The 11417-nt window shown below is 43.3% G+C and overlaps 1 protein-coding gene across 1 annotated transcript; it reads right to left on the bottom strand.

Annotated features, from left to right (window-relative positions):
• Window positions 1–2732: 2732 nt before the first annotated feature.
• T265_03151 (hypothetical protein) lies at window positions 2733–10030 on the bottom strand (the record flags this gene model as incomplete). The annotated part of the gene is made up of 2 exons (XM_009167564.1): window positions 2733–2908; window positions 10018–10030. The coding sequence occupies 2 exons, from the start codon at window positions 10028–10030 to the stop codon at window positions 2733–2735; spliced, it is 189 nt and encodes a 62-aa protein (XP_009165828.1).
• Window positions 10031–11417: the final 1387 nt, after the last annotated feature.

The raw sequence follows: 11417 nt of genomic DNA on the forward strand, positions 1-11417 counted from the left end.
GAGACTCAACTGAATCTCTCGTTTATGATATTCTACAACTGAATGTGCTGCACGCAGGCCGCCTCATGATTCAGTTGGCACGATATTCGAGATATCGCAGTATAACTCCCACATGCCAAGGAATAATGGAAGAAAATCACAAGTTGTCATTACCCAATAGCGTGAAAACCTAGTCTAATCTTTAGTGGCCGGACTTAACTAACAACAGGTCAAATTAGTCCTTACAGGTGTAATGGATGATCCGATCAACTGAGTTATGCTGTGGCAAAGTTCTTTTCTGATAATATTAAGACAAAACGTCGGAACTGAATATCCGGTTCCAATAAGCAGATGCACCCAGACAGTTTACTGCTCACTACCATTCAGTCATCGAGGGTCAATCTATCTATTAAGGTCCATTCAGTATCACTGTCTCACCGCAGCTGAGTCAACCGTACTTCGCTCACATGACACAAGTCTATGCACTCAGAAAGCGCTCGTGAGCGTACTGAGACTTTCATAGTCTACTCACGTGACCGCCGGGTACTCGGGCCAAACGGTCGTGACGTAAACAGTTTTCACTTCGCTTTAACTTTGTTTTACTTGTATGCATCGTCCATTTTTCCGTAGCACTGTGTTGACCAGAGGAAGAAATCACGAAAACATTAGGAGTCATTAAAATGTGTTCTGAATTATCCGTCTACCTTATGAGATCAGCAATCAGTTTGATCAGAATTGCAAGCTGCGTGAAGTCTTGCTAAAATGGCGAGAAAATCTAGATTTAGCGATAATCCGGCAGTGAATATTTTTCCTAATAGACCTTATGACTTCCACTCCTATTCACTCTCTCCCTTAATCTTATAGTGCACTCATAAATGAAGTGTTTCTACAGTAAGAGCTTAGATACGTATATATTGGTTTGCAACTTCACACGTCCCCTCAACTGATGATCAAAACCGCCTCTCGACTCACAATTAATGACCTCATCACTCAATAGTTATCGCTGATCCTGCGACTCCTTACGTTGAATTCTGTTTGCATAGTGAATACAGCGCGCTTGTGTTACCCCCCATTGATTAGCTAAAGCCATAAGGGGTTTGATCGCCTCGAGGTGATTTTTCTCTGGATGCCGCTGGGAACGGAATATGTGGTTCAGTCCAAAAGCTCGGAACAGACCGAAAGGTTCGAGTGTTCCACATATGTTTACCAAGAGCTCCAGGTCTCAAGAGGATAATCTGTCAACAAAACATGTTGGACCACCGACGAACAGCTTGGGTTCCAGCCACGGTTTTGTGTTTGCTGTTTCGCCCAAGGCAACCGGTGGCGAGTCACAGCTTGTCCAGTTCGCACGTGGATACACGTGGTCCGGTTAGTCTTCTGGTTGTATGGCGTACATGCAGTTGGTTTGCCTGTGAAACATACGATAAGACGGGACCATTATTACACTATGTGACGGAAACGGAGTGGTTGTTTTTGGACCCTGTGAAATCAGGATATCGGTTTGGCGAAATATACTCATTTGCAAACCTATTTGATTTTGCGGGAGAATCACCTGGAACCTAGCTGAATCGTTCGTTTATGTACATATATGTATGCGTGTAAATACACATATTTATCTTTATATGACGGATGATACCGGTACCTCCGTGATATACAGATGACTGGTGCAGGTACCCATTGTTAGGCCGGCCTCTTCGCTTTCGGCCCTGAAGAGCTTGCGCGTAGCCTCACATTCGTTTCCGCACAGAACGTCCGTGGATTCTTATTACGCACAGGCTTCCACTGATTGGACTACTATTGATCGATAAATTCGATTCCGGTGTCGGCCATTCGTATGGTATATACTGAGCACGAACGCGTGGGTGAAATACCGGAGAATAAGGCAGGTATTGTACGAGTTCAGTGAAGAAATAAGCATGAATTCACATTACTACCAAGGCGTCTAAAGTTTTCACAGACTCATGACTCCGTCATATCACGGGGTGACAATATCTCACCCCAGAGACCGTCATATTTTGTCTTTAATTATGCTACTTGTAATAAACGAGTAGGATAGGCAGCGTCTTCAGGCCTGTGAACACAAGTGAGGCTGGTGGTAACAGTGGAGTGGTGATAACAGTGAAGCATTGGTTTCCTCGCCGAAACTTCGCGCCATCTCATTTTGGGAACTGACATCGTCCGCTTTTTCCCGCTGTGCGTGCTTCCGGCCAAAAGGTCGTAGTGTATTATTGCTTCACGGATAATGCTTCACTCTTGAACTAATTACTGTCAGAAAATACTTTCCGTCCGTCACGTTAGCTAAAACCAAATGAATTCGGTCATCTCAGATCGGCGGTCCCACTGTAGAGGACAGAGCAACATAATGTGTGCTGCGTCAACACACAGCCATATGTTCGAATCAGGAAGATCCTTAAATTCCCTTTAAGCATGCAGAAAACGAGTACTGACCAGTTAGTCATGTGTCTAGCGGCAAAATACAGCAATCTCTCACTAGTTATAGTGTCAACGAAACCGGCCAGAATTATTCTGTCGTACAGCCTTTCTGGCTGTTAACAAAGTGGGTATTCTGTTACCAACGTTTTCTCTGGAGGTGCATCTGATATTCGGGCCTCTTGACTGATTATTGACCTCGAACCGCACTGCTTTTTCACAAAGTGCGGCAATTCCTCGATAAAATTCCTAACTCTCACCCCTAACCCGTGTGACAGCTGACTGACGAGTCGTCAATCAATTTTCTACTGCTGAGTACGAGTTCAACTTGTACAATATTCTTCTAATAAGATACACACGTCTCGTTCAGCTGTAGCACCCTTCCGGTGCCTAACTGCCATGCCACCCGAAGGTTGCACGAGGGCTGGGATACTGCCAGGTTGCCCAAGCCTAGAAAGGGGAAGTCGAGAGGCAGAGATCGGGTTCGAACCACACACACCTGGATGAAGGTAAATGAAGAAAGTGAAATTCATGGGAGAGAGAGGGGGCTGTGGCGTTATCTAACCGTGACAAATCGAGGAAAGAACGGGGGCGGCATCAGCTGGACTGCTTAGTTCTAGGTGCTAATCAGTGGCACAACATGAATGAACATCAAATACTGATGTTTTCTCACTCAGCGATAAGCACCCCTTACAACCGAAATTTCTTGTCACAAATTTTGGTTCATGTGAAAATTGGGGTGTTATCGGCGTTTCCAAATTGGCTACGCATACCAAACCTACGTTTGAGCGGATACCATCCGCTTGAACCGATTTCCGGTTCATTCTTCTTTCCAAGGGGTTTCGGCTCTATGAAAGACTCACTACACTTGTCGAACAATTTTACCGGTTATTTATTGAATGTTAGATTAAGCGCAAACCGCTTTTTAATCCCATGTTCTTTCCGAACAACGCTTGAAGCTAAGAGTAGACCCGTTTTATGGGAATATAACCAAAACCAAGAGCGAAGGAGAACCTGAAAATAAAGTAACAAGAGGCAGGAAATTAGCATACTTGCATCTCAGACTTCGTCCTGTAAGTGTAACCGATCTATGCTGAAAATTGGAGGAGCATTGTACAGTCGTTTCATTCCTATTGGAAATCAACGATATTGGGCATCTCACCAAACTCATAGGGGTTTCGAAACGTCGACCTTCCCACAAGCAGCTTGAACACTTGATCGTCCGACCACAAGCTGCTGAACAGCACTGGGGATGACTCGCCCCGCGAGAGGACACAAGGCCATTCGTGCTTCAACCACGGAACCCACTTCACGTGGTCATGTATTGACTGGATCGTCGAGTAACGACTTTTCAGGTGGAAGTTACACTCATCTTCTTGGATGATTACCGATGCTCAGCCCGCACGTCTTCTAGCCTCAACTGATCTGCTATGTCAATTCAGATCTAACTAATTTGATTGACGAAATATAAGGCGCAAAACCAATAGCACTTTTGGCGGTTTCCTCAAAAAAATAACGAGTCGTTTTTTGTCTTCGCAAAAGTTTATTCTCGGCAGCTTCTTCCATCAGTTTCAATTTCCCACGATATTTTCCGCTGCACGAAAAATACGGATATCCACCGATAATCGGTGTCACAAGAGGGAGGATGGGGCAGAAAACACGATACGGTGAAGGAAAAACTTGAAAATGTGTGAAAGAACTCACCACTCCACGGGGTACAGTTATTTGCATAGCAAACTGGTCTGAACAGAAGATTCAACTGAATTCCAGCTGAAGAATATCATAAATGAGAGATACAGGGTGGGGGTTCAGCTCAGTCCCCGGTTAAAACCGAATTGCTGTGAAAATGAGTGCAGTTCATGAATCTCGCTCAGTGTGGTTTCAGGAAGAAGATAACGTTGATGGAAGAAAACTCCGGGAGTTCGTCTATCTCACAAATATGAACAGGAAGGGCAAAGCCCATCAAGGGCTCTCGAAGAGTTTTCAGCAACCTTGTGCGTATTCTACTTTGAGAAATAGTTCATTAATCCACATTAACTGTACAGTCTTGTTTCTCAAACGGTCGAAGGGCATTGGGTCGAACAGATAGTACTGTCTCATATGAACACTTGTCTTATTCACGAAGTTATAATTTGCCCATCCAGTGATGCCTGCGTTTTAGTAGTCGGTTCTTTCGGCGTTACTGTGGAGACTTCATGAATTCGTATACATACACTCGGTTTCGGACTAATTTTGAAAAGTTTTGAAAAATATCCCCCTTTGAATATTTTGCGGGTACAAGCAAGCTGGAAAAAGCATATAAGGAAAGAAAGTTCCATTGGTATTAGTAGGTAGGCCGCACTACTGAGGCCGCCACTTCACAGGGGAGCTGTTTGTGTTCTTGGGATTCATTCTCTGAGATTCTGCTAGCTGTAACGCATGAGTGAGAGATTCTTGTAGAAACTAACAGGAGCGTTTTCTAGGCTGTCAAGCCCTTCTTATCAGGCGTAATGTGCCTTTTTGTAGCTGTCCGCTATCGGAGGCCATCTGTTAAAACTGTTGTATCCTGAGTATTCTTGAGCGTATGCCTGGCTTATGTAATCGTTAGTGTTCCACAATGAGGTTCAAGGCTGTAAAATATCAGAGTAAAGTAGTCCAACAACTATACCGAACCAATGTATCCAACAGCCGTTAATTTCCTTGAACAGGATATGGAATCCGAGCAATAGATCCACGTTTTCGGAAGTTTTCACGCTCATTCCACTCCACGCAAATAGTGCAACGCATATTCACCCTTCTGCATTGTGCGTACAAAAAAGTCCAGGGGTGTGTTAAGTCCCCCATATAACGATGTGTTTCACCTTGACCTGACACGTGTCGGAGCGTCTCTGCTGTGTATGGGAAACGGACTTGTTCAACAGAACAGTGTGGGACCGCGTGAGAACCAAACACGAAAAAAAAACAAGTGAACGGCTTCTGATCGTTGTTCTGTCACACCAAAATGATACGGAGAATGGATGTGACCAGATGGTGGGAAACCACAGCACACAGGTAGAATAAAACCCCGAAAAACAGGTGTTTCCACTTGAGGAATAGAAATTTTCTAGTGAGTGACTGCATCTAGACGGCTCAGCTTTTGAAATGAAAATTCTGTCCTGTTAGTGAAGCCGATTTATGCCAATAGGCACAGTGCTCCTTGGTTTTTCAACATAGATCGGCTTTACTTACGAGGCGGAAACTCCGAATCTCCTCATGTCACCAAAAGTTTTGCTTTTTCCATTACAGAGCGAAGAGGTCACAGTCACAATACCTTGTGGTACTGTTTCGACAGGGTTGATCAAGATGATGATGATGGTGATGATGATGATGATGATGATGATGATGATGATGATGACAATGTCCATCCAAACCCATAATGGCAGATGATAACTTCAGAATTAACTCGACCGAGGAATAGGCACATAGAATAATCACTTATCAGAAATACAACTGTCATCTTCAGAGACCAAAAAGCTAAATTTACTATGGACGTAATACACTAACCATAAAGTTGCTGAAAACTCCTCGGCAGCTTAAGAACACCGTAAATAAGAGATTCAGTTGGTTTCCAGGTGCGTCTCCTATCAAAATCAAAATGGCATACAGAGTGCATAAGTCTAAATTTAATATGATACTGAGATGGATGGCGTGCGTGGTGTTTGCATGAGTCCGTTTCGAGCAAAATCTGACATACTAAATGCAATATGGTGATCACCTCGATGGATCCAAAATTGCCCACCACCGAACTAGCTTTTCGGAGCCCGAGACAGATTCAAACATGTGTGGAAACTTTGTCTAGAGGACTTAGGTTGGACTATGTTAAAACTTTAGAAAGTCATTCTTGTTTGAACCCATCGGAATCTGCTGAGTGAAGTAGGGGATTCAGGTAAACGGGTTTTTTGGAAGGGATAAGCGGAAAGCCAGAGTCAAGTTAATTTTTAGTTTAACTTAATTTAAATTTAATTTTTGCGGAGACAGCCGAATCGCAGCTGAATCTCTGGTTTCTGAAGTTCAGCTGAATGTGCCACAAAAACGTTGCCTCATTTTCCATTTGGTGCGATATTCCATATATCGCGAGATATTTTATTGGCACGATGCGGTTTTCGTGCACTGCACTCATTTGAACAATTTCATAAAAGAGAGACTCAAGAGAGATTCAGCAGGGTCTCCCGTTTGAATCTAAGCAGTTTTCAAATCAGGCTTCCGGTGGTTTGAACGTAAACATTGTTTACGGCCTGCATTCTTCTGATGCAGGCAGTGAAGACAAACGCTCTTTTTAATAAAATGATTTGGTGCTGGCAGGAGATTCAGCTGGATCCATGGTTTACACTAATATTCAGCCGAATGTACTGCTTAAAGGCCGCTTTCGGTCGCGGTGGAAACGATATTCGAGGTGTCCAAATAGTTACCCGGATATGACACTGCTTGACACCACTGTAATTTGCACTTATCTTCGAGTTCAAATTCAGTGTGGAAATTTGTGAATTAGTGCCTTCCGATGATTCCAAACTAGGGTGTAAATGATTTTAGGCTATCGATAGTTCTCATTGATCTTCCGAGTAACGTCCTATTTTAGAATAACCAAGAGCCTGTCGGTAAATCTAGTTAATTCGGACTATTTCGTATACTATAATTGGATGTGCCAGTTACTAAACCCCCTAAGTTGAAGGGTAGTCGCAAAAGGCTATTCATTATTTCCCAAAAATCTATCAAGCCTTTTCGAATCCCGTTGGTCTTCAGCTGTAAAACCTCCTCGGTGCCTAACTGTCATGCCAAGCACCCGGGCTGAGATACTGCCGGGTTGTCCAAGCCTAGACACGAGCAGTCGAGACCGGGTTCAAACCACGGACCTCCCGATCAGTAAGTCTGCAACTCAGTCACTGAACTATCACTCCAAATCCCGCTTTTTCCAGACAAAAAACAAGGGTAGACAAGGAACCACCAGATTCTGTCGTTTCTTACTTTAGGTATCGCGTCTTTTAGACACGACAGTGCGAAGTTTAAGTTGGTGCATTGAAGATAGCAGTCATAATCAACGTCCACAGATGAAAACACTTTTGTAGTTGCTAATCCTCAACTGTTCATGCAGATGTGATAGTTCAATGAGTGAAAGTTTTCAGAATGGAACAGTAATTGATTGATAATCGCTAGTTCAGTAGGCTTTTTAGGATATTAGTCTACATGCTCAATCGGCCCATCTCTAACCCTTCCAAATGAGTGCTCTCAGAGGTTGTAGTTCCTGTTTATTAGTAGGCAATGGAAATAAGTAGTTTTAAGTGACAACCAATGCTAAGATTCCATCAGACTATCTTTCCAATTGATACACATGGACTTCTTATATTTTACTTTTAACGGAATGTGCGTTAACCATCCTGTGGTAGAAATCCAAGTGATTTTTCTTGATGACGGGAGTCTAGCATAGGTGGAAGGTGCCCACACCATTCTAAAAACGTACGAATATTTTTCAAACTGAGATTTCGTCCTGTCAGTGAAGCCAATCTATACTGAAAAAACTTAGAAGTACTTTACAGCTGTTTCGTCCTCATGTGCATTCGTCCATATTTGAGAAATAGAATACAACGGTTTGACGACTGGATATTCAGTTGGTGAAGCACCATCATATAGAAGAAACCAGTGGGCTCGGAAAATTACCCGGTAAAATCGCCTCCAGAATCAATTCGATTTTACAGTAGGGCATATTTAGTTTTTGCTCGACTTTCTATGCGAGGAATCATGTGCTCTTGGTTCTTATACATCTTTGCACACTGTGTAAAACTCGCTTTCGACCGCCACGGTGAATTGGAATCGATGAATCGGAGCTTGATCAAACGATCTGTTTACACCTGGTTAATATCGGCATAGGGCTTGAAGTTGCGTTGCGATGCCAGAATACTTGGCGAATTATGCGACGGATTTTCTGGAGTATCCAATCTATTCCACCTGGTTCTCAGCGACGTTCCAACAACCGAGCACTATCATTATCTGGTTGGCCCATTGCGGAAGCATCCTGGTAGACCCAACATCACGATGAAACTCTTAAGACTGGAAAGGCGTTAAGCTTCTCGAGTTCACGGCCTCTCCAGCTTGGTTGCACTATTATTCTTAATGAAATTGCCAAGTCTGATATTGAAATTCATGGGTGAACAATAACATTTGTCAGGTGAAACGATTATTTTTAGGTAGCACGTCCACAATACTACTAATCTATTTCGACCACTGAGCTCACAAAAGCAACCAGTCTTTAATGTGAATCAGATAATTTTGCATCGCTTTGCTACTGGTCAATTTAGTTTCAACCCTCATTTTACGTCAAATCCGAGGGCCTGCAACTTGAAGGTTTACAAAACATTCTTCAAGGCTTTACATTGTGCATCTTCAGTGTATAACTGAAACGACTCCTCAACTGCATTTATAGACTCAGCGGTTTTTTTCACCAGGGTTGCCACAAGAGTGGATGGCGGAAAACAAGGCTTGAATGATCACTAAAATGCTCCTTCTTTTCGCCTCTTCTACAGTTGATGATCTTTCGCCGAAACACTATGGGGAAGGTGACAACAGATAATAGGGACTCATGCCTGGCAGTATTAGACAGTTAATCCAAAAATGGTTACTTCCATCAGGACCATTTCAACCACAAACGCCGATAGCTTAGTGGGCGTGGGAACACAAGAATGTCAGATTTACGAGAGAGTTTGTAATTACCTGCCTGACTGCTACTGGAAACGAGGTGGAAATTGTAGCTGTGTGATGTGTCCGGAAGGTAAAATCTGTGAACAGACTTTGGCGTAGAAACACGAGTAACTGAATGCTCAGTGGTTGTTTCAAAACTATGTTAAACTGGAGGCTGAAAGTGCGAAAACATACATGCTGATAGCAGATTCAACACAACCTGGACTAAGTATCGCATTTCCCTCAAATCAGGAGCCAACATCATCATTTTGACGATTGTCTGCCAGTCTTCTTGTTGAATTTCGATAATCTATGGAGTGGTGAGAAATTGCTTGTTCAAATGGTTTTATTTACTTCGTCTCAAAGACTATCATGACTCTCAAAGACCCGTACACACTTCTGGGAGAAATTTGAAGTTAACCGTGTCTTCATGTTCCTTAAGTAAGGTTTACTGCCAGAAATGGATTATCTATGAGTTCTTTTGATAACGCTAATAAGAAAGACATACGCACTGCTGGTAACAGGATAGAGAACCGGATAGACGCCTGATACAGGGAACGACCTATTACAGTGTGATCAGTAAGTTCCATTCTTGGCGAGCAGTTCTGTCTGCTGATCGCAGGTGACCAGGCCCGCCAGATACTGAAATAATTGAGACAGTAACAAGACAAAAGTTGGGTAGGTTTCACACTAATAATGGGAGAAGCTTCTCTGGAAAACTCAGAAGATAATTATGACTGAACACAACGTATCTCAGCTGATCGATCATAGTCAACTCTGAGTCATGTGACGAGCAAATGGTGAGCCATCTCGCCGGGCATACTATATTTAATGTAATCTGAACTCGAAATGAGGCGGGGTAATATTGAGTCAGTAGGACCAAGTGACCCTGTGTAAAAATACCTGATCGACCGAATTTACCGGCCGGATTCATACTGTCTTCCTCCCTTCAGCCTGTCTTCCAGGTGTGGCTGTATAGTTCCCATTTCCAGTATTGTGGTTCAAGAAAACAAAACAAACCGTTATAATTTCTGAACTGATCACGAAAGAAGTGTAGGTCAATAGTGACTGGACAAGTGGCTGAATGAAACGACAATAGTGGAAATTCCGCTTTATTCTCTCGACATTTGCTGTATTGAATCACAAAGCACACACGGAGCTGTTGGCATATCGTTAGCTTTTTAGTTTTTGGTGCACTAGCGAACCCACTCAAGAAATTTTCTGGTAACGGTCACTGAGGTGCTTCGTATCAAAGCTGCGATCTCTGGACAAAACAAAATTTAAATGATGAATTGTGGCAAGTTCAGTCATCTCAGTTCGTATTTATCATATCGCTGTCAAACCAACTCGACTCAAGAGCCGCTGATGCCCCAAGCGGATTTCGTTCAAGTATTAGTAACTAATGGATAGGATCGTCCTGTGTGGAATACACTAGTTAAGAGGGCCATTCGTGACCAGAAAGGCCTTGGGATTTCGGAAACCAGTGGAGCGAGGAAAAGGATTCCATCTGTTGCTATGGTAAGCGCTTTAGAATGTGCTGAGGAAATGGCCCATATTACCAAAATTTCCAAGACGAACCACAGTTCGCTCGGACAGACCCTGTGACAGAGGTTTCACATCTGAGCTCAGCGACTACTCTGAGCTGGAAATGTCTGTTCTACATAATTTTTCTCTAGTTAGGTCAAACACCCTACCAAATAGCTCGTAGTGGTCTCCTGAACTTTTCTTCGACATTAATGGTAATTATACCTCACATAGAGGGAAATTAACACTGGCCTATGATAAACACAGAGACAAGGCATCTGAGAAATCCATTGAGAAGGAAGTCGCTCTACTACACATTTTGACCACTGGAAGATAGGAATTGCCTCTCTTTTCGCTGTGATAGTCAAACTGGCAGACCACTTCAATCATATGAGAAGGGGGTAAAAAGGGAGGGATATTCAGAATATACTATAGGCACTGAATGCCCTTTACATCTCTGTCCTTCACTCTGCGTTGCAGCATTTAATCGAATCTAACCTGTCCTGTAGACGGCTCAATGATTAAAACGGAAATTCATTGGTCGAGAGGTTCGTGGTTCGAACCCATCCCTGGCGTCTCGACTGCTCGCACCTATGCTTGAGCAATCTGGCAGAATCTCAGACCTCGTACTTCCTTCGGATGGCGTGGATGCTGGGTGCCGAAAGGGCGTTACAGCTGAACGATTACTTCCGTTATTGTGTACCCAAAAAGGAGTTGTTTTGATTGCCAAGACAAGACATTCCGCTTCTCATGATCTAATCGTCCCACCTAGCAAATCTCTAAGACTCACACAGACA

The sequence above is a fragment of the Opisthorchis viverrini genome (genome assembly GCF_000715545.1).
Source record: "Opisthorchis viverrini unplaced genomic scaffold opera_v5_43, whole genome shotgun sequence".
Lineage (NCBI taxonomy): Eukaryota > Metazoa > Platyhelminthes > Trematoda > Opisthorchiida > Opisthorchiidae > Opisthorchis > Opisthorchis viverrini.